The sequence below is a fragment of the Coregonus clupeaformis genome, chromosome 13, assembly GCF_020615455.1.
Source record: "Coregonus clupeaformis isolate EN_2021a chromosome 13, ASM2061545v1, whole genome shotgun sequence".
Taxonomy (NCBI): Eukaryota; Metazoa; Chordata; class Actinopteri; order Salmoniformes; family Salmonidae; genus Coregonus; species Coregonus clupeaformis.
Genome location: NC_059204.1, coordinates 29,363,584 through 29,386,981, shown reverse-complemented (window position 1 = coordinate 29,386,981; position 23,398 = coordinate 29,363,584). Strand labels below are relative to the sequence as shown.

At 44.9% G+C, this 23,398-nt stretch overlaps 1 protein-coding gene and 1 non-coding gene across 5 annotated transcripts in view; one reads left to right on the top strand and one right to left on the bottom strand.

The window, feature by feature from the left end:
• Positions 1–23,398, bottom strand: part of sh3pxd2b (SH3 and PX domains 2B) — a 75,781-nt gene that overhangs the window by 9,415 nt on the left and 42,968 nt on the right. Inside the window, exons 5-12 of one of the 4 annotated variants that reach the window (XM_041893614.2) lie at positions 19,252–19,343; positions 7,980–8,005; positions 5,921–5,956; positions 4,753–4,884; positions 2,042–2,143; positions 1,470–1,559; positions 418–535; positions 38–237 (exon numbers count right to left, since the gene is read on the bottom strand). In XM_041893614.2, coding sequence (XP_041749548.2) covers positions 38–237; positions 418–535; positions 1,470–1,559; positions 2,042–2,143; positions 4,753–4,884; positions 5,921–5,956; positions 7,980–8,005; positions 19,252–19,343 — 796 coding nt within the window. The remainder of the gene's footprint in view (positions 1–37; positions 238–417; positions 536–1,469; positions 1,560–2,041; positions 2,144–4,752; positions 4,885–5,920; positions 5,957–7,979; positions 8,006–19,251; positions 19,344–23,398) is intronic. The other 3 variants (XM_045224323.1, XM_045224324.1, XM_045224325.1) reach the window with 3 other exon arrangements.
• On the top strand, positions 7,794–7,867 carry trnap-ugg. The gene has a single exon. It is a non-coding gene; the product is annotated as a tRNA-Pro (tRNA).

Below are 23,398 nucleotides of genomic sequence, written 5' to 3'. Positions count from 1 at the left end.
AAGTTACTGTAGTTTACAGTTGTTAGTTCCCACTCACTGTGCTGCTTGGCGAAGGGGGAGAATCCCTTTTCTTTCTGGTCCTTGTTGTCTCCTCTGCTCTCCTTGGCTCCTTGGTTCTGCTGCTTGGAGAATCCGTCCAGATCGTTGGTGCTGGCGTGGCCCGCCGCCAGCTTCTGGCTCAGGATGTCGGCCTTCTTCAGGTAGGACGCCGGGGCCCAGCCCTCCTGTCCCTGGTACCTGTAGAGAGCAGCAGAGAGGTTACGACTACAATAGAAAGAAACACAACAACAACAACTACAAAGGCCTTATTTGGTACAAAGGAGCAACCAACTCTGACACACATACACATTCATACACTAAATTACATTCACATGCACACACAGCCTACAGACACGTTCGTAGGGTTCTGTGTTTTACCTGATCTTCCACCAGCCCTCCAGGTTCTTCTGGATGACCTCCACCGTCATGCCACTTTCCAGGTCGATCTCGTCTTGGTCTCGCGCTGCGTACGGGTAGATCACTGTGTACTTCTCCTCTGGAAACGGCAAAGAATACATGACATTAGGTGATGTATTTTTTACGTCTAGCATACTAACTTTCACAAGAACGTCAATCAAGCAGATGGAATCAACAACTTGGCAGGGACAGCACATGATGGCATGTTGAGAGCGAGTAGTTGGGACTAATCTCTTTTGACTATCTATGGAAAACAATTGATAGTGTTCTTTCCTCATACCAAATCCTAAAACCCTAGCCTCCCACTATCTGCTAGTGAATGTAGTGTGTTAGCCCCCAGTACACCACTCCCAGATCATAAACTGGTAACTGGTCTAAACCAGGGTAACAGTGAGTGTGTCCTTGTAGACAGAGCCTGGGCAGGATCTATCCTGTGGAGTGAGAAGATGTGCAACACACATCATGCAACACAAAACATCTCTCCACCAACATTAAGCACACACAAACAAGACAGCATTACAACTAAGATTACAAAACCTACTTCAAATAGATTAGGTTTTAATACCTAATCTATAACGGGTCCGTTTTAAGTCAACTGAATTAAAGTGATTGTTAAACAGATAGTGTATTTAGAAGGAACAAACAATTTAAAATATATCATATTAATTTCACTGAAATAACAAAGTGAGAAAAACTGAGCTTTTTCCCGCTGCATTCCATCGAGAGAACAAATAATACAAACATAGCGGTAGCATCCATTCTAACATAGCGGTAGCATCCATTCTAACATAGCGGTAGCATCCATTCAAACATAGCGGTAGCATCCATTCTAACATAGCGGTAGCATCCATTCTAACATAGCGGTAGCATCCATTCTAATCCATGCTACACTACACACGTGCATGTCTTGCATCACTCTCCGTGCTTGGGTTGGTTATGCACAGGATTTGCATGCTAAACATGACATTCTACACACACATGACGATTAGGGGGAAAAGAGGCGTGCGCTCCACCTTGCCCAAAGCCTGTGCCTGTGCTGAACAGATCCCCTAATGTTCGCCGGCGGCCCACGTGTTTCAGCAGTGACCAGTATCTCCGGGACACTGACGCAGAGCACAGTGGGCAGCAGGAAGTAGGAAGTAAGTACACAGGAAGTGAATACTCCGCTTTGTGTTTGGTTGGTTCTAATAGACAGACAGTGACAGCTGATGGTGATTAGAACTGTGTGAACAGATGGAATGTCAGAGGTCATTTTCCCTTTGGTTATCTGGGTCCTCTTCCCACTGTTATCTTGCAACAACCCCCCCCTCCCTTTCACACACAAACACACAATAGTATTTTGTAATGCCAATACAAGTACTGTAGAGATTCCAAGATTTATTCATTACAGTTCCACATTTCTCCTACATCTTAATCAATGACAGGACGCATACTATTTTGCATCATTATGACTTGGCAGCAAGCCTTGAGCTGTTGACTCTCAGACTGTGAGCTGTGACCTAAGCCTGCCAGCGTTGATCTGTAGTTACAGTTTGTTTTGATTCTGAATGTGGCCTAGGGCAGTGTGACAGATGGAGAGAGTTACCTTCCTCGCCGGGCAGGGAGAAGTCATCAGGGTCATCCTGGGCCTCCAGGCAGGTGGCAGGGACCCAGCCCTGGGCCTCGTCTGAACTAACAAACCACCAACCTGCACACAGAAAGCAAAAAACACACACAGAAACACAGAACAGTCAGACACACAGCAGAGGCTCTCTCTGGGTCTTGGATTGGCCTTGTCTGTTTGGAAGGTTCTGAAGACAACGTGATACCTTATTCTGCTATTTGGCAGTTGTCTGTTTGGAAGGTTCTGAAGACAACGTGATACCTTATTCTGCTATTTGACAGTTGTCTGTTTGGAAGGTTCTGAAGACAACGTGATACCTTATTCTGCTATTTGGCAGTTGTCTGTTTGGAAGGTTCTGAAGACAACGTGATACCTTATTCTGCTATTTGTCTGTTTGGAAGGTTCTGAAGACAACGTGATACCTTATTCTGCTATTTGGCAGTTGTCTGTTTGGAAGGTTCTGAAGACAACGTGATACCTTATTCTGCTATTTGGCAGTTGTCTGTTTGGAAGGTTCTGAAGACAACGTGATACCTTATTCTGCTATTTGGCAGTTGTCTGTTTGGAAGGTTCTGAAGACATCGTGATACCTTATTCTGCTATTTGGCAGTTGTCTGTTTGGAAGGTTCTGAAGACAACGTGATACCTTATTCTGCTATTTGGCAGTTGTCTGTTTGGAAGGTTCTGAAGACATCGTGATACCTTATTCTGCTATTTGGCAGTTGTCTGTTTGGAAGGTTCTGAAGACAACGTGATACCTTATTCTGCTATTTGGCAGTTGTCTGTTTGGAAGGTTCTGAAGACAACGTGATACCTTATTCTGCTATTTGGCAGTTGTCTGTTTGGAAGGTTCTGAAGACATCGTGATACCTTATTCTGCTATTTGGCAGTTGTCTGTTTGGAAGGTTCTGAAGACAACGTGATACCTTATTCTGCTATTTGGCAGTTGTCTGTTTGGAAGGTTCTGAAGACAACGTGATACCTTATTCTGCTATTTGGCAGTTGTCTGTTTGGAAGGTTCTGAAGACATCGTGATACCTTATTCTGCTATTTGGCAGTTGTCTGTTTGGAAGGTTCTGAAGACATCGTGATACCTTATTCTGCTATTTGGCAGTTGTCTGTTTGGAAGGTTCTGAAGACATTGTGATACCTTATTCTGCTATTTGGCAGTTGTCTGTTTGGAAGGTTCTGAAGACAACGTGATACCTTATTCTGCTATTTGGCAGTTGTCTGTTTGGAAGGTTCTGAAGACATCGTGATACCTTATTCTGCTATTTGGTAGTTGTCTGTTTGGAAGGTTCTGAAGACATCGTGATACCTTATTCTGCTATTTGGCAGTTGTCTGTTTGGAAGGTTCTGAAGACATCGTGATACCTTATTCTGCTATTTGGCAGTTGTCTGTTTGGAAGGTTCTGAAGACAACGTGATACCTTATTCTGCTATTTGGCAGTTGTCTGTTTGGAAGGTTCTGAAGACATCGTGATACCTTATTCTGCTATTTGGCAGTTGTCTGTTTGGAAGGTTCTGAAGACATCGTGATACCTTATTCTGCTATTTGGCAGTTGTCTGTTTGGAAGGTTCTGAAGACATTGTGATACCTTATTCTGCTATTTGGCAGTTGTCTGTTTGGAAGGTTCTGAAGACAACGTGATACCTTATTCTGCTATTTGGCAGTTGTCTGTTTGGAAGGTTCTGAAGACATCGTGATACCTTATTCTGCTATTTGGTAGTTGTCTGTTTGGAAGGTTCTGAAGACATCGTGATATCTTATTCTGCTATTTGGCAGTTGTCTGTTTGGAAGGTTCTGAAGACATTGTGATACCTTATTCTGCTATTTGGCAGTTGTCTGTTTGGAAGGTACTGAAGACAACGTGATACCTTATTCTGCTATTTGGCAGTTGTCTGTTTGGAAGGTTCTGAAGACAACGTGATACCTTATTCTGCTATTTGGCAGTTGTCTGTTTGGAAGGTTCTGAAGACAACGTGATACCTTATTCTGCTATTTGGCAGTTGTCTGTTTGGAAGGTTCTGAAGACATCGTGATACCTTATTCTGCTATTTGGCAGTTGTCTGTTTGGAAGGTTCTGAAGACATCGTGATACCTTATTCTGCTATTTGGCAGTTGTCTGTTTGGAAGGTTCTGAAGACATTGTGATACCTTATTCTGCTATTTGGCAGTTGTCTGTTTGGAAGGTTCTGAAGACAACGTGATACCTTATTCTGCTATTTGGCAGTTGTCTGTTTGGAAGGTTCTGAAGACATCGTGATAGCATTATGTAGTTGTCTTGGTACACCTGTATCTTAGGCGTTCCTTCAAGTATGATAACATTCTTTCAGTTGATTAGGGCAAAAACAGTTAGAGACAGTGTGATGTCTTTATAAATTACGTTAAGGGTGCCAGGACTCCGGTTTTGTCCCAAATGGTACCCTACTCTCTTTATAGTGACGCATACGCACACAAGCGCTAGCACACACACACTCTACACACACACATACATTGTAATATTGTTGTATGGTGGTATTATACATGTTGTATTGTAGATATGCAGTGGTGTACAAATACAAATACAAATAGTGGACTAGTTTTGACCAGGGCCCATAGGCCCACCACTATATAGGCAATAAAGTGCCATTAGGGACACAACCTCAGTGGTTAAGCTAAAGACTCCCTCCATCTGACCCAGGTCTCGTACCAGACTCATTCTTCTCGATGACCTCCACCGTCTGTCCCACGTGCAGGCTGATCTCAGAGCTCTCCTGCTTCTCATAGTCAGTGACGGCCACATACTGGTCCAGGAGCAGAGGGTCAGCTGCGCTGGAGTCTCCTGCAGGGAGGGGCACAGAGCACACAGACAGACATGTAGCGCTGACCCCTCTACCTGCCACCACACGACAGAGAGCAGAGCGAGCCAGAGGGGGAGGACGAGGACGAAAAGGAAGCAGATGTGATTTTAGAAAAATGGTGGTCAGAGAGCAGAGGGAAGGAGGGTCTGAGAGGGAGATGTTGGGAGAGAGGACAGGACAGGAAGGAGGGTTTGCCAATCACAAACATGGCTGCCACAGAGACAGAGACAACCCGCCACAAGGACACCCGACACCTACACTACCACAACGCTGTAGGTTAGCACAACAAGAGGACCTGCTCTGTGATGTGCACTTGGTGGGATGATTACCAGAACTAACTGTGGAATGCACTCATAATATCCTCTAAATTCACAACCGTACAATCCCAAAAAGGATTCCATCCAGAAATTGAGCCTTGTATTTACACCATCCTGCATCAAGTCTCTAAATTAATCGTACAAGTAGGTGCTTCCAAACTTACTAGATATTATATATTATGAAAACTGTCATGTCTGATACCCCACGACACAGAATGAGGAGGGTGTTGTTGTTGTTGTTGTTGTTGTGGTACCGCATGCACGTCTATCAAGGTGACAGTTAATTCCCACAACCAAGACAGGGTTGATTTCAGCACAGTAGCAAAGGGAGTCGGACGGGGTGTACAGTAAGACACACACCATCTGGTGCTCTCTTGACAAAGCTAACACACTGCCATGCACATCACACAGAGTGAGCACCAAGCTTGTCCCACCCTGCCCTCTCTACCACAACCTTCCCTAGCCTGGTCCCAGACCTGTATTTGCGTTGGCTGAAACAGAGGTGTTGGCTGAGCACATGCAGATCTGGGACCAGGTCCTTCCACCGCTCTACTCTGCACTGCCCAGTCCCACCTCAGAGCCACATCCCAGCTAAAGGCCCAGCAGACAGGGGCCCGGTAGGGGCCAGGTAAGGGCCAAATGGATGGCTAGCAACCCGGGGCCACACACAGAGCACGGCCAAGCATGAGTCTGTTACTACCTCTCTTTAGGAAAGTAGTCGCTCTCTCCACAATGCCTGATGGAGGAAAATGAAGGAAATTGAAACTGAAAGTTGAAACTTGACATGGATGGGTTGGTTAGATTAACAAAGAAAGTGAAAAACTCTTTATAAAAACACTTTTTAGAAGTAATGGTATGTACAGTGGGGAAAAAAAGTATTTAGTCAGCCACCAATTGTGCAAGTTCTCCCACTTAAAAAGATGAGAGAGGCCTGTAATTTTCATCATAGGTACACGTCAACTATGATAACAAAAAAATCCAGAAAATCACATTGTAGGATTTTTTATGAATTTATTTGCAAATTATGGTGGAAAATAAGTATTTGGTCACCTACAAACAAGCAAGATTTCTGGCTCTCACAGACCTGTAACTTCTTATTTAAGAGGCTCCTCTGTCCTCCACTCGTTACCTGTATTAATGGCACCTGTTTGAACTTGTTATCAGTATAAAAGACACATGTCCACAACCTCAAACAGTCACACTCCAAACTCCACTATGGCCAAGACCAAAGAGCTGTCAAAGGACACCAGAAACAAAATTGTAGACCTGCACCAGGCTGGGAAGACTGAATCTGCAATAGGTAAGCAGCTTGGTTTGAAGAAATCAACTGTGGGAGCAATTATTAGGAAATGGAAGACATACAAGACCACTGATCTCCCTCGATCTGGGGCTCCACGCAAGATCTCACCCCGTGGGGTCAAAATGATCACAAGAACGGTGAGCAAAAATCCCAGAACCACACGGTGGGACCTAGTGAATGACCTGAAGAGAGCTGGGAACAAAGTAACAAAGCCTACCATCAGTAACACACTACGCCGCCAGGGACTCAAATCCTGCAGTGCCAGACGTGTCCCCCTGCTTAAGACAGTACATGTCCAGGCCCGTCTGAAGTTTGCTAGAGTACATTTGGATGATCCAGAAGAGGATTGGGAGAATGTCATATGGTCAGATGAAACCAAAATATAACTTTTTGGTAAAAACTCAATGAATGGGGCCATGTATCGTGAGATTTTGAGTGAAAACCTCCTTCCATCAGCAAGGGCATTGAAGATGAAACGTGGCTGGGTCTTTCAGCATGACAATGATCCCAAACACACCGCCCGGGCAACGAAGGAGTGGCTTCGTAAGAAGCATTTCAAGGCCCTGGAGTGGCCTAGCCAGTCTCCAGATCTCAACCCCATAGAAAATCTTTGGAGGGAGTTGAAAGTCCGTGTTGCCCAGCGACAGCCCCAAAACATCACTGCTCTAGAGGAGATCTGCATGGAGGAATGGGCCAAAATACCAGCAACAGTGTGTGAAAACCTTGTGAAGACTTACAGAAAACGTTTGACCTGTGTCATTGCCAACAAAGGGTATATAACAAAGTATTGAGAAACTTTTGTTATTGACCAAATACTTATTTTCCACCATAATTTGCAAATAAATTCATAAAAAATCCTACAATGTGATTTTCTGGATTTTTTTTCCTAATTTTGTCTGTCATAGTTGACGTGTACCTATGATGAAAATTACAGGCCTCTCTCATCTTTTTAAGTGGGAGAACTTGCACAATTGGTGGCTGACTAAATACTTTTTTCCCCCACTGTATCTAACTTCAAGAAATTAAATATATGATTGACCTACTACAGTCTTACTACAATCCTAAATCTTTACATACAAATCTTTTTCGAAAATAATGGAGCGCATATCCAACATCACAGCTAGAGGGCGCTCAAATCTCAGTTGAGAAATGCAGTGAGGTAATAAGATACTACGGCTGGAAATGTTTTCTCCTAATTCATGTTTCTATTTCACGTCAGTGCTCATCCATATTATATTTTCTACATGAAGTACATACAACAAACACTTATCTAGTCTTGTGTAGCTCAGTTGGTGGAGCGTGGCGCTTGGAACGCCAAGGTTGTGGGTTCAATTCCCATGGGGGACCAGTATAAAGATGTACACACTCAACTACTGTAACTTCCTCTGGATAAGCGCGTCTGCTAAACATAAATTGCAATTACAACTTACCCCAAAATGGAATACAAAAGTGGCCTTACCGCACTTCTTCTTTCCAATGGGTTCCCTGTAAAAGAGAACAAAGCATTAGAAGAAGTACCTAACTTAAAGAGCCAGCAAAGGAGTTAGGAACTTCTTATGACATGGAAACCCTTTGTAATTATTTCTACCTACGGATTATGTCTCTGAAACCTCTGAAAATATAAAATGTTAACCCTATGAATAACCACACATATTATATTTATTTCATTCATGTCTTTTCAAGTTTTGGGACTCACTTTGAAATAAATACTTTGATTTGGTCTACTCTACTCTCCTTTTCAATCACGTTCAAATCTCAATAATGCATTTGTTATGCTAGCCATGCAGGCTCTCCAGTCTAGATGAGCGAAACTAAACTCTGTGAGATTCATTGCATATCTACAGATGTGTTGCTCCAGATGAAAGGGGATATGGTTGATAGTAGGACTGTGCGATATGTCCAAAACATCATATCACTATTGTTTTCCCATTGTTTATGGTATGGCATACCGCCATTAAGGTCTTTTTTGTTTCTGAGTAATAAAAGTTAAATATGTAAATATGTTTTATGAGTAGTGCATGACCCTAGGATGTCAACAAATTAATTCTAAGCTCAACACCCACAAGGCCGCGGGCCCAGACGGTATTCCAGGGTGCGTTCTCAGAGCATGCGCAGAACAGCTGGCAGGCATATTCACGGTAATTTTCAACCTCTCCTTGTTCCAGTCTGTAGTCCCCACATGTTTTAAGATGACAATTCCTGTTCCTAAGAACTCTAATGCTTCATGCCACAATGACTACCGTCCAGTAGCTTTGAGAGGCTGGTTATGGCACACATTAACTCCACCATCCCAACCACCCTAGACCCTCTCCAATTTGCATACCGCCCCAACAGATCCATGGACGACGCAATCTCAATTGCTCTCCACACTGCACTCACCCACCTAGATAAGAACAATACCTATGTGAGAATGCTGTTCATTGACTACAGCTCAGCGTTCAACACCATAAGTTCCCTCCAAGTTAGGCACCAAGCTTAGGACTCTGGGTCTGAACACCTCCCTCTGCAACTGGACTTCTTGACGTGCCGATCCCAGGTGGTGAGGTTAGGCAACATCACCTCCACCACACTGACCCTTAACACAGGGGCCCCACAGGGGTGTGTGCTTAGTCCCCTCCTGTACTCCTTGTTCACCCATGACTGTGTGGCCACGCACGACTCCAACACCACTATCAAGTTCGCTGACGACACGACGGTGGTAGGCGTGATCATCAGCAACGATGAGTCAGCCTACAGGGAGGAGGTCAGTGACCTGGCTGTGTGGTGCCGGAGCAACAACCTCTCCCTCAACATCAGCAAGACCAAGGAGCTGACCGTGGACTACATGAAACAGGGGGGAGAGCAGGTAGACAGCTTCAAGTTCCTCGGTGTCCAAATCACTAAAGACTTAAAATGGTCCAAATACACACGCACAGTCGTGAAGAAGGCGCCACAGTGTCTCTTCCCCCTCAGGAGGTTGAACGAGTTTGGCATGGGCCCTCAAATTCTAAAAAGGTTCTACAGCTGTACCATTATGAGCATGTTGACTGGCTGTATCACTGCTTGGTATGGAAATAGCACCGCCTTCGATCGCATGGCGCTACAGAGGATTGTGTGGACAGCCCAGTACATTACTGGGGCCGAGCTCCCTGCCATCCAGGACCTCTATATCAGGTGGTGTGAAAAGAAAGCCCGCAAAATCGTCAAAGACTCCAACCAAGACTATTTCCTCTGCTACGGTAAGAGCTACCGGTGCATTACCTGACGGCGCCTGCCCAACTGACACCAACAGACACCAACAGGATCCTGAAGGCTCCTGCCCAACTGACACCAACTGACACCAACAGGCTCCTGAAGGCTCCTGCCCAACTGACACCAACTGACACCAACAGGCTCCTGAAGGCTCCTGCCCAACTGACACCAACTGACACCAACAGGCTCCTGCCCAACTGATACCAACTGACACCAACAGGCTCCTGAAGGCTCCTGCCCATCTGACACCAACTGACACCAACAGGCTCCGAAGGCTCCTGCCCAACTGACACCAACAGGCTCCTGCCCAACTGACACCAACTGATGCCAACAGGCTCCTGCCCAACTGACACCAACTGACACCAACAGGCTCCTGAAGGCTCCTGCCCAACTGACACCAACAGGATCCTGAAGGCTCCTGCCCAACTGACACCAACAGGCTCCTGCCCAACTGATACCAACTGACACCAACAGGCTCCTGCCGTCCAGGACACCTACAGCACCCGATGTCACAGGAAGGCCAAAAAGATAATCAAGGACATCAACCACCCGAGCCACTGCCTGTTCACCCCGCTATCATCCAGAAGGCGAGGTCAGTACAGGTGCATCAAAGCTGGGACCGAGAGAATGAAAAACAGCTTCTATTTCAAGGCCATCAGACTTGTTAAATAGCCATCACTAGCACACTAGAGGCTGCTGCTGCCTATTGAAATCACTGGCCACTTTAAGAAATGGAACACTAGTAACTTTAATGTTTACATGTAGTATTACTCATCTCATATGTACAGTGGGGAGAACAAGTATTTGATACACTGCCGATTTTGCAGGTTTTCCTACTTACAAAGCATGTAGAGGTCTGTAATTTTTATCATAGGTACACTTCAACTGTGAGAGACGGAATCTAAAACAAAAATCCAGAAAATCACATTGTATGATTTTTAAGTAATTCATTTGCATTTTATTGCATGACATAAGTATTTGATACATCAGAAAAGCAGAACTTAATATTTGGTACAGAAACCTTTGTTTGCAATTACAGAGATCATACGTTTCCTGTAGGTCTTGACCAGGTTTGCACACACTGCAGCAGGGATTTTGGCCCACTCCTCCATACAGACCTTCTCCAGATCCTTCAGGTTTCGGGGGCTGTCGCTGGGCAATACAGACTTTCAGCTCCCTCCAAAGATTTTCTATTGGGTTCAGGTCTGGAGACTGGCTAGGCCACTCCAGGACCTTGAGATGCTTCTTACGGAGCCACTCCTTAGTTGCCCTGGCTGTGTGTTTCGGGTCGTTGTCATGCTGGAAGACCCAGCCACGACCCATCTTCGATGCTCTTACTGAGGGAAGGAGGATGTTGGCCAAGATCTTGTGATACAAGGCCCCATCCATCCTCCCCTCAATACGGTGCAGTCGTCCTGTCCCCTTTGCAAAAAAGCATCCCCAAAGAATTATGTTTCCACCTCCATGCTTCACGGTTGGGATGGTGTTCTTGGGGTTGTACTCATCCTTCTTCTTCCTCCAAACACGGCGAGTGGAGTTTAGACCAAAAAGCTATATTGTTGTCTCATCAGACCACATGACCTTCTCCCATTCCTCCTCTGGATCATCCAGATGGTCATTGGCAAACTTCAGACGGGCCTGGACATGCGCTGGCTTGAGCAGGGGGACCTTGCGTGCGCTGCAGGATTTTAATCTGTGACGGCATAGTGTGTTACTAATGGTTTTCTTTGAGACTGTGGTCCCAGCTCTCTTCAGGTCATTGACCAGGTCCTGCCGTGTAGTTCTGGGCTGATCCCTCACCTTCCTCATGATCATTGATGCCCCACGAGGTGAGATCTTGCATGGAACGCCAGACCGATGGTGATTGTCTGTCATCTTGAACATCTTCCATTTTCTAATAATTGCACCAACAGTTGTTGCCTTCTCACCAAGCTGCTTGCCTATTGTCCTGTAGCCCATCCCAGCCTTGTGCAGGTCTACAATTTTATCCCTGATGTCCTTACACAGCTCTCTGGTCTTGGCCATTGTGGAGAGGTTGGAGTCTGTTTGATTGAGTGTGTGGACAGGGGTCTTTTATACAGGTAATGAGTTCAAACAGGTGCAGTTAATACAGGTAATGAGTGGAGAACAGGAGGGCTTCTTAAAGAAAAACTAACAGGTCTGTGAGAGACGGAATTCTTACTGGTTGGTAGGTGATCAAATACTTACGTCATGCAATAAAATGCAAATTAATTACTTAAAAATCATACAATGTGATTTTCTGGATTTTTGTTTTAGATTCCGTCTATCACAGTTGAAGTGTACCTATGATAAAAATTACAGACCTCTACATGCTTTGTAAGTAGGAAAACCTGCAAAATCGGCAGTGTATCAAATACTTGTTCTCTCCACTGTATATACTGTATTCTATAATATTCTACTGTATCTTAGTCCATGCCGCTCTGTCATTGCTTATCCATATATGTATATATTCTTAAATTCCATTCCTTACTTAGATTTGTGTGTATTGGGTATATGTTGTGAAATTGTTAGATATTACTTGTTAGATATTACTGCACCGCTAGAAGCGCAAGCGTTTTGCTACACCCGCAATAACATCTGCTAAACACGTGTATGTGACAAATAAAATGTTGATTTGAACAGCTTCTATCACCAAGCCATAAGACTGCTAAATAGCTAACAAAATGTCTACATCGACTATCTGAGTTAACCTTGTATCTTTATTGACCTTGTATTTCAATCTTTGCACTGTCTCTATGCACACTCACAGGGCCCTACACACTCACACACACTGTCACTCCAACACTCACACCCACACTCACTCCATCATTTTCTCATTCACACATAATTTGCATGTACATTTATACTGACTCTACACACCCGCACACCCACTCACATACAAGCTGCTGCCACTCTGTTTATCTTATATCCTGTTGCCTAGTCCCCTTGGCCCCATACATATCTACCTCCATCACTCCAGTATCCCTGCAAAAGTATTCATCCCCCTTGGCGTTTTTCCTATTTTGTTGCATTACAACCTGTAATTTAAATTGATTTTTATTTGGATTTCATGTAATGGACATACAAAAAATTCTACAAAATAAATAACGGAAAAGTGGTGCGTGCATATGTATTCACCCCCTTTGCTATGAAGCCCCTAAATAAGATCTGGTGCAACCAATTACCTTCAGAAGTCACATAATTAGTTAAATAAAGTCCACCTGTGTGCAATCTAAGTGTCACATGATCTCAGTATATATACACCTGTTCTGAAAGGCCCCAGAGTCTGCAACACCACTAAGCAAGGGGCACCACCAAGCAAGCGGCACCATGAAGACCAAGGAGCTCGCTAAACAGGTCAGGGACAAAGTTGTGGAGAAGTATAGATCAGGGTTGGGTTATAAAAAAATATCAGAAACTTTGAACATCCCATGGAGCACCATTAAATCCATTATTAAAAAATGGAAAGAATATGGCACCACAACAAACCTGCCAAGAGAGGGCCGCCCACCAAAACTCATGGACCAGGCAAGGAGGGCATTAATCAGAGAGGCAACAAAGAGACCAAAGATAACCCTGAGCTGTCAAAGCTCCACAGCGGAGATTGGAGTATCTGTCCATAGGACCACTTTAAGCCATACACTCCACAGAGCTGGGCTTTACGGAAGAGTGGCCAGAAAAAAGCCATTGCTTAAAGAAGAAAATAAGCAAACACGTTTGGTGTTCGCCAAAAGGCATGTGGGAGAATCGCCAAACATATGGAAGAAGGTACTCTGGTCAGATTAGACTAAAAAACGCTATATCTGGCGCAAACCCAACACCTCTCATCACCCCGAGAACACCATCCCCACAGTGAAGCATGGTGGTGGCAGCATCATGCTGTGGGGATGTTTGTCATCGGCAGGGACTGGGAAACTGGTCAGAATTGAAGGAATGAGTTTGTAAGAAAGGCATTTCACTGTACTTGTGCATGTGACATTAAAACTCCATTCCGTTTTATACTCAACCAAACTAGGACAAAACAGACTGTGAAGTAATTTAATTTGTAAAACTTTTAATTTATTTACCATTGTATCAAAATATTGTTTTAGGCAATATTGTAAAAATCCATACCGGTATCTGGACTATATAGCCCAGCCATAGTTGATGTTGAGTCTCTGATACTGGGTTGAATGAGAACATGATACTGTATCTGTTCAATCTGCTTTATCCATTAGGACAGCAAACCTCCATCCATTCTCATCAGGAGGCAGCTAATTCAATGTCCAGAAGCCCATGAAAACTGAAGTGGCTAATTCAGACTGACTTTCTATTCCCTCGCTTTCTCTCAACATATTTCCTGTTCCTCTCTCTCTCACTCTCTCCTCTCTCTCCTCTCTCCCCCTCTCTCTCTATCTCCCCTCTCTCTCTCTCTCTCTTTTTCTCTCTCTCTCTTACTCTCTATCTCTCTCTCTTTCTCTTTCTCTCTATCTCCTCTCTCCCTCTCTCTCTCCTCTCTCTTCTCTCTCTCTCTCTCTCTCTCTCTCTCTCTCTCTCTACACCCGCTGTCTTTTCCTCTCACTCTCTCCATTTCTCTTCTTTCATCATTGTTCTAGATCTCTTGTTCATTTATTCCTGGCAACTGTTCGTCTTATTTTCCTCCAAATTCACACTCTCAATCACATAATACATTGTTCGCCAGCCAAAACTGTTGATTGCACTGGCCCCAGTCATAATAAATCTCCAACCATCAGTTTACCCATCCATTAGCATACTGAAAAAAAGAGTCTCCAGCCAAGACAACCCTAGCTCCATCACTAGCCTGGCTTATCAAAGGGAAGCAGAGGGCTAGAGGTATGGCCGGGACTATACCAGTATCGTGATACTCGTTAGTAACGTGGCAAGGAAACAAAACACGAGGCAGATTTAACGTCTTTAGGAAAACAGCCCCAATGTTGGAAACAAACATCAATATGTTGTCATCCAGTCACATGTATTTATTTTCCAAGCTATAGCACACAATATTTTACATAAAGCAGGTTTGTAAAGGACCAAAGTCAGAACAGGGTCGAAAAGGCAGTGCCATACTGGGATAGACAGGACCACACTGATGACTTAACTAGGCAGTGTCCAGTATACTGAACATTAACAAGAGTTTTCCATCAGATCAAATCAGCCCTCCCCAAATGAGTTTTCATTGGACCATGGATGAGCCAATCATGGTCATGGAGACATTGAATATGACTGGGTCCCATATGGAGCTTTAGGCCTGTAAAACTAAAACCCAGCTTCTCCCTAAACTCAGAGCAAGCCCCTTCCACTACCAGGTTCCAGACTACAAAGGTCCAATAATGAGCTAGCTGTATGGGGTGCCAGCCACTCCTATCTTCTATACTGTCTGTACAAAACATTAGGAACACCTTCCTAATAAATATTGACTTTCCCTCAGAACAGCCTCAATTAGTCGGGCATGGACTCTACAAGGTGTTGATAGTGTTCCACAGGCGATGCTTCCCACAGTTGTGTCAAGTTGGCTAGATGTCCTTTCGGTGGTGGACCATTCTTAATACACACAGGAAACTGTTGAGCATGAAAAACCCAGCAGCGTTGCAATTCTTGACACATTCAAACAGGTGCGCCTGGCACCTACTACCATACCCCATTCAAAGTCACTTCAATATTTTGTCTTGCCCATTCACCCTCTGAATGGAATACATACACAATCCATGTCTCAAATGTCTCAAGGCTTAAAAATCCTTCTTTAACCTGTCTCCTCCCCTTCATCTACACTGATTGAAGTGAATTTAACAAGTGGCATCAATAAGGGATCATAGCTTTCACCTGGATTCAACTGGTCAGTCTATGTCATGGAAAGAGCAGGTGTTCTTAATGTTTTGTACACTCAGTGTATATCGCCTCCCTTCTATCTCCCCTCTCTTCTTCTTCTTCTTCTCCTCCTCCTCTACTCTGTTCTACCTCTCCTCTACCCTTCTCTATCTCCTCTACTCTCCTCTATCTCTCCTCTACCCTCCTCTATCGCTCCTCTACTCTCCTCTACTTTCATCTACTCTCCTCTATCGCTCCTCTACTCTCCTCTATCGCTCCTCTACTCTCCTCTATTTATCTTCTACTCTCCTCTCCTCTAAGCTCCTCTATCTCTCCTCTACCCTCCTCTATCTCCTCTACTCTCCCCTATCTCTCCTCTACCCTCCTCTATCTCTCCTCTACTCTCCTCTACTCTCCTCTATCGCTCCTCTACTCTCCTCTACTCTCCACTACTTCCCTCTACTCTCCTCTATCTCTCCTCTACTCTCCTCTATCGCTCCTCTACTCTCCTCTACTCTCCTCTACTGTCCTCTATCGCTCCTCTCCTCTCCTCTACTCTCCTCCATCGCTCCTCTATCTCTCCTCTACTCTCCTCCATCGCTCCTCTATCTCCCCTCTCCTCTATCTCTCCTCTATCGCTCCTCTACTCTCCTCTATTTATCTTCTACTCTCCTCTATCTCTCCTCTACTCTCCTCTATCTCTCCTCTACCCTCCTCTATCTCTCCTCTACTCTCCTCTACTCTCCTCTACTCTCCTCCATCGCTCCTCTATCTCTCCCCTACTCTCCTCTATCTCTCCTCTATCTCTCCTCTACTCTCCTCTATTGCTTCTCTACTTTCCTCTACTCTCCTCTCCTCTCCTCTACTCTCCTCCATCGCTCCTCTATCTCTCCTCTACTCTCCTCTATCTCTCCTCTACTCTCCTCCATCGCGCCTCTATCTCTCCTCTATCTCTCCTCTATCTCCACTCTCCTCTATCTCTCCTCTACTCTACTCTCCTCTACTCTTCTCTACTCTCCTCAACTCTCCTCTATCGCTCCTCTATATCTCCTCTACTCTCCTCATCTCTACTCTCCTCTATCACACCTCTATTTGTCCTCTCCTCTCCTTTACTCTCCTCTACTCTCCTCTATCGCTCCTCTATATTTCCTCTCCTCTCCTCTTCTCTACTCTCCTCTACTCTATCGCTTTATCTCTCCTCTACTCTCCTCTCCCCCTCCTTTATCTCTCCACTTTCCCCTCTATCTCTCCACTCTCTCCTCTATCTCACCACTCTCTCCTCTATCTCTCCACTCTCTCCTCTATCTCACCACTCTCTCCTCTATCTCACCACTCTCTCCTCTATCTCTCCACTCTCTCCTCTATCTCACCACTCTCTCCTCTATCTCACCACTCTCTCCTCTATCTCTCCTCTATCTCACCACTCTCTCCTCTATCTCTCCACTCTCTCCTCTATCTCTCCACTCTCTCCTCTATCTCACCACTCTCTCCTCTACCTCTCCACTCTCTCCTCTATCTCACCACTCTCTCCTCTATCTCTCCACTCTCTCCTCTATCTCACCACTCTCTCCTCTATCTCTCCACTCTCTCCTCTATCTCACCACTCTCTCCTCTATCTCACCACTCTCTCCCCTATCTCACCACTCTCTCCTCTATCTCACCACTCTCTCCTCTATCTCTGCACTCTCCCCTCTATCTCACCACTCTCTCCTCTATCGCACCACTCTCTCCTCTATCTCTGCACTCTCCCCTCGATCTCACCACTCTCTCCTCTATCGCACCACTCTCTCCTCTATCGCTCCACTCTCTCCTCTATCTCTCCACACTCTCCACTCTCCCATGCCTGCTACTTCAATCTTTCTGATCGACAGACAGTCACATACCTCCCTATTCCGGTAGATTTATAGAGAGCTGTATTTCATCCCTCCATAGCGACTGGGGCGCAATGTCAGCTGAACACAGTCTGCATTAGGAAAGAGCTGTAATCCAATTTTAATAAAGACAAACCAAGGTCTTTTCTATATTCATCTGCCTCTCCCTCCCTCCCTCTTTCCATCCTCCCCTCCCCCGTCCCGTCCCCAGTAGCAGATGCTTGGGGTTTGTCTGTCTGAGAGGTAGCTAATAATGTATGTGTCCTTGGCAACAGCCAGTGGGAACTAGCTCTGGTCTGTCTGTCTGTGGAGGTGACCTGACAGCAGCCATTCATACTGGCCAGAGCAGTGACAGGCCTTGTATTCTTCTCCTTCCACAGAGAATAATCTCCTCTGCAGTCACTGAACACACCATGCATATTGTAACACACAATCAGGCAGCCATCTTTGATTTCGACTAAGGTACTCATGACTGCAATAATGTCGATGGCCAACAAACACTGAGGAATGATAAGCATCCCTGTGCAAAGATTATCACTGATTTACGGTGCAGATTTATATAGTGGACGTTCAGTCACAATCTATTGATTTGAGTGTAAAGCAAAAGAACGAATACACATATCATTGCAGAAAAGTGTCTGGTTAAGATTCGACAGCCTAGATGAGATTGAAAAATTACTCTCATAAACCCTGAAGTAGTTTTGGGATGTGTGAGTTGAACACCTCTCGGCATACCTAAATAAAGCACATGGTCCTCGCTTTGTGGGAAAGACTGCATTTGAGCATGTAATAAGCCTTGCTTATACACTGCCAGTCAGAAATAGATAAGAAGCTGTCTGTTATAGAAGAAAAACGGATATAAAAACAAATTAGGACCTGTCAAAAAGTGAGGGAGAAGCAGAGAGCATCTGAGAAGCATCTGGTTTGACACATTTACATATTTCTGGAAAGAAAACCTAGTCTCGCACACCAGCCGTCCCTGGGCTACACGTTATGTAACTCCCACTCAGTGCAAACCAACCGCTCCCACATCCACTACAGCAATACCAGAGGGAGCATGACATCATAGTCATTACCCTGTATTAGAACGTATTACTGATGGATTGGCTTGTTTCAACATGACATCATAGTCATTACCCTGTATTAGAACGTATTACTGATGGATTGGCTTGTTTCAACATGACATCATAGTCATTACCCTGTATTAGAACGTATTACTGATGGATTGGCTTGTTTCAACATGACATCATAGTCATTACCCTGTATTAGAACGTATTACTGATGGATTGGCTTGTTTCAACATGACATCATAGTCATTACCCTGTATTAGAACGTATTACTGATGGATTGGCTTGTTTCAACATGACATCATAGTCATTACCCTGTATTAGAACCTATTACTGATGGATTGGCTTGTTTCAACATGACACCATAGTCATTACCCTGTATTAGAACCTATTACTGATGGATTGGCTTGTTTCAACATGACATCATAGTCATTACCCTGTATTAGAACCTATTACTGATGGATTGGCTTGTTTCAACATGACATCATAGTCATTACCCTGTATTAGAACCTATTACTGATGGATTGGCTTGTTTCAACATGAGATGGTGGTCAGGAGGTCAATTCAGCTACTCCATGAAAGAAACCTGCACACAGCATTATGCTATGCATGTCTTTCTTTATTCAATGTGTTTGTTGTTGGCCCAGCAATGGTGTGAACGTTGGGATGTGTTTATCACTCAGACACATTTCTGCTGTGCATTCAACTGAGCGACAGAGCGTGCTTCTTAAACTAGAAGGTGTGATTTGTGGCTTACTCCTTGGGTGGGTTGAGGTCTTCAGGTCGGGTCTCGAAGAACACACGGACCTCCTCACACTGGGAGATGTACACAGGCAGCTGAATCAGAGCCTGCACATAGAGACAGAAACACAGGAAGGTTAGAAAGTTCATCAATCAGAACCAAATGCTGTTATTGTATTAATATCAGGGGATTGGGAGTAGTAGTGTTTAGCAGGAAGTACCTAGCCTGTTAGGGAGTGGTGGTGTTTAGTAGGAAGTATCTAGCCTGTTTGGGAGTAGTGGTGTTTAGCAGGAAGTATCTAGCCTGTTTGGAAGAAGTAGTGTTTAGCAGGAAGTATCTGTATCTAGCCTGTTTGGGAGTAGTGGTGTTTAGCAGGAAGTATCTAGCCTGTTTGAGAGTAGTGGTGTTAAGTAGTAAGTATCTGTATCTAGCCTGTTTGCCAGGGGGACTTCATATTTGACATACCGGTATAATGATACAGCATGATGAATGACAGATGCTACATGACAGGTGCTACATTCACATACCATGTCCCCTTGAGTACATACAGTAGGCCATCACCCAGCTAGCCCACACTGACATAAATAACCCATCTACCTAAATGGAGCCTAGTCGGCACTCCGCCTAATTCTATTCTATTTCCTGTTTCTAATCTAACATCTTTGAATATTTTTCCCTGTGGGGGCCAGCAGGTCTGTGGCTCTGACCAGGGCTATGTGGATCATCTAGAGGTGAGGTGGGAGAGATGCAGGCTGACAGGGCCAACATGGCCGTTCCTCAGGAGATTAAAAGCTAACTGGCCTGAGATCTTACCCTCTAAATACACCTCCGCTGTCTTCAACCAGGATCTCAGCGATCACTGCCTTATTGCCTGCGTCCGTAACGGGTCCGCGGTCAAACGACCACCCCTCATCACTGTCAAACGCTCCCTAAAACACTTTAGCGAGCAGGCCTTCCTAATTGACCTGGCCCAGGTATCCTGGATGGATATCGATCTCATTCCGTCAATAGAGGATGCCTGGTTGTTCTTTAAAAGTGCTTTCCTCTCAATCTTAAATAAGCATGCCCCATTCAAAAAATTCAGAACTAAGAACAGATATAGCCCCTGGTTCTCCTCAGACTTGACTGCCCTTGACCAGCACAAAAACATCCTGTGGCGTACAGCATTAGCATCGAATAGCCCCCGCGATATGCAACTTTTCAGGGAAGTTAGGAACCAATACACACAAGCAGTTAGGAAAGCAAAGGCTAGCTTTTTCAAACAGAAATTTGCATCCTGTAGCACTAACTCCAAAAAGTTTTGGGACACTGTAAAGTCCATGGAGAATAAGAGCACCTCCTCCCAGCTGCCCACTGCACTGAGGCTAGGAAACACTATCACCACCGATAAATCTACAATAATCGAGAATTTCAACAAGCATTTTGCTACGGCTGGCCATGCTTTCCACCTGGCTACCACTACCCGGGCCACCAGCTCTGCACCCTCCGCTGCAACTTGCCCATGCCCCCCGCTTCTCCTTCACACAAATTCAGACAGCTGATGTTCTGAAAGAGCTGCAAAATCTGGACCCCTACAAATCATCTGGGCTAGACAATCTGGACCCTTTCATTCTAAAAATAGCCGCCAAAATTGTCGCAACCCCTATTACTAGCCTGTTCAACCTCTCTTTCATAATGTCTGAGATCCCCAGAAATTGGAAAGCTGCCGCGGTCATCCCCCTCTTCAAAGGGGGTGACACTCTAGATCCAAACTGTTACAGACCTATATCCATCCTGCCCTGCCTTTCGAAAGTTTTTGAAAGCCAAGTTAACAAACAGATCACCGACCATTTCGAATCCCACCGTACCTTCTCCGCTATGCAATCCAGTTCCCGAGCTGGTCATGGGTGCACTTCAGCCACGCTCAAGGTCCTAAACGATATTATAACCGCGATCGATAATAGACAGTACTGTGCAGCCGTCTTCATCGACCTGGCCAAGGCTTTCGACTCTGTCAATCACTGCATTCTTATTGGCAGACTAAATAGCCTTGGTTTCTCAAATGACTGCCTTGCCTGGTTCACCAACTACTTCTCAGATAGAGTTCAATGTGTCAAATCGGAGGGCCTGTTGTCTGGACCTATGGCAGTCTCTATGGGGGTGCCACAGTTCAATTCTTGGGCCGACTCTTTTCTCTGTGTATATCAATGATGTCGCTCTTGCTGCTGGTGACTCTCAGATCCACCTCTACGCAGACAACACCATTTTGTATACATCTGGCCCTTCATTGGACACTGTGTTAACAAACCTCCAAACGAGCTTCAATGCCATTCAACACTCCTTCCGTAGCCTCCAACTGCTCTTAAACACTAGTAAAACTAAATGCATGCTCTTCAATCGAATGCTGCTGGCACCCGCCCACCCGACTAGAATCACTACTCTCGACGGGTCTGACTTAGAGTATGTGGACAACTACAAATACCTAGGTGTCTGGTTAGACTGTAAACTCTCCTTCCAGACTCACATTAAGCATCTCCAATCCAAAGTGAAATCTAGAATCGGCATCATATTTCGCAACAAAGCCTCCTTCACTCATGCTGCCAAACATGCCCTCGTAAAACTGACTATCCTACCGATCCTTGACTTCGGCGATGTCATTTACAAAATAGCCTCCAACACTCTACTCAGCAAATTGGATGTAGTCTATCACAGTGCCATCCGTTTTGTCACCAAAGCCCCATATACTACCCACCACTGTGACCTGTACGCTCTTGTTGGCTGGTCCTCACTACATTTTCGTCGCCAAACCCACTGGCTCCAGGCCATCTATAAATCACTGCTAGGCAAATCTCTGCCTTATCTTAGTTCATTGGTCACCATAGCAACACCCACCCGTAGTATGCGCTCCAGCAGGTATATCTCACTGGTCATCCCCAAAGCCAACACCTCCTTTGGCCGCCATTCCTTCCAGTTCTCTGCTGCCAATGACTGGAACGAACTGCAAAAATCTCTGAAGCTGGAGACTCTTATCTCCCTCACTAACTTTAAGCATCAGTTGTCAGAGCACCTTACCGATAAATAATAATATGCCATTTAGCAGACGCTTTTATCCAAAGCGACTTACATTCATGCGTGCATACATTTTTTTTTTGTGTATGGGTGGTCCCGGGGATCGAACCCACTACCTTGGCGTTACAAGCGCCGTGCTCTACCAGCTGAGCTACAGAGGACCACCACCGATCACTGCACCTGTACACAGCCCTTCTGAAATTAGCCCACTCAACTACCTCATCCCCGTATTGTTATTTATTTTGCTCATTTGCACCCCAGTATCTCTATTTGCACATCATCTCTTGCACATCTATCATTCCAGTGTTAATACTAATTGTAATTATTTTGCACTATGGCCTGTTTATTGCCTTACCTCCATAACTTGCTACATTTGCACACACTGTATATATATTTTCTGTGGTATTTTTGACTTTATGTTTTGTTTTACCCCATATGTAACTCTGGGTTGTTGTTTTTATTGCACTGCTTTGCTTTATCTTGGCCAGGTCGCAGTTGTAAATGAGAACTTGTTCTCAACTGGCTTACCTGGTTAAATAAAGGTGAAAAAACTAAACAAAAAACAAAAATATTCTCTCTTTCTCTTTATCAGCCCAGCCTCAAAGACCTCAGCACTGAGGGGGTCAAACAAAGAGAATCGCCTCAGTGATCCAACTGATCCAATGCCCAGAACCAGCCAGTGTGTCTCACCGACCACACATTCATTATTATCATTATTAGCACTCTGTGCAGAGAGGTAAGTATGGAGCACACTCCTCGCTGCCATGAGGCATTTCTCAAGGCTATCACAGGCCCAGAGCCAGCATACATCTGCTTTTAATAAGGCTAAGTGACTCAGCACTGTCCTCCCAGAGAGGGGTCTCTCTCTCTCTCTTTCTCTCTCTCTCTATCTCCCCCACAGCCTGAATTATGATTTAAAACCTGACGGGCATAAAACACAGGCCAGACAGAGTTCAAGGTGCCCTTGTCCGGTGTGACAACTTGCCTTTTTAGGCTCACCATATAGGAAGCCGTGCCAATGGACTGCTCATGCTAAAAGTGTCCCCTGGTCCTGGTGACTGAACCTGGTTCACTGTGTTTGGGGTTAGGATGACCATCCTCCCTCTGGATTTAT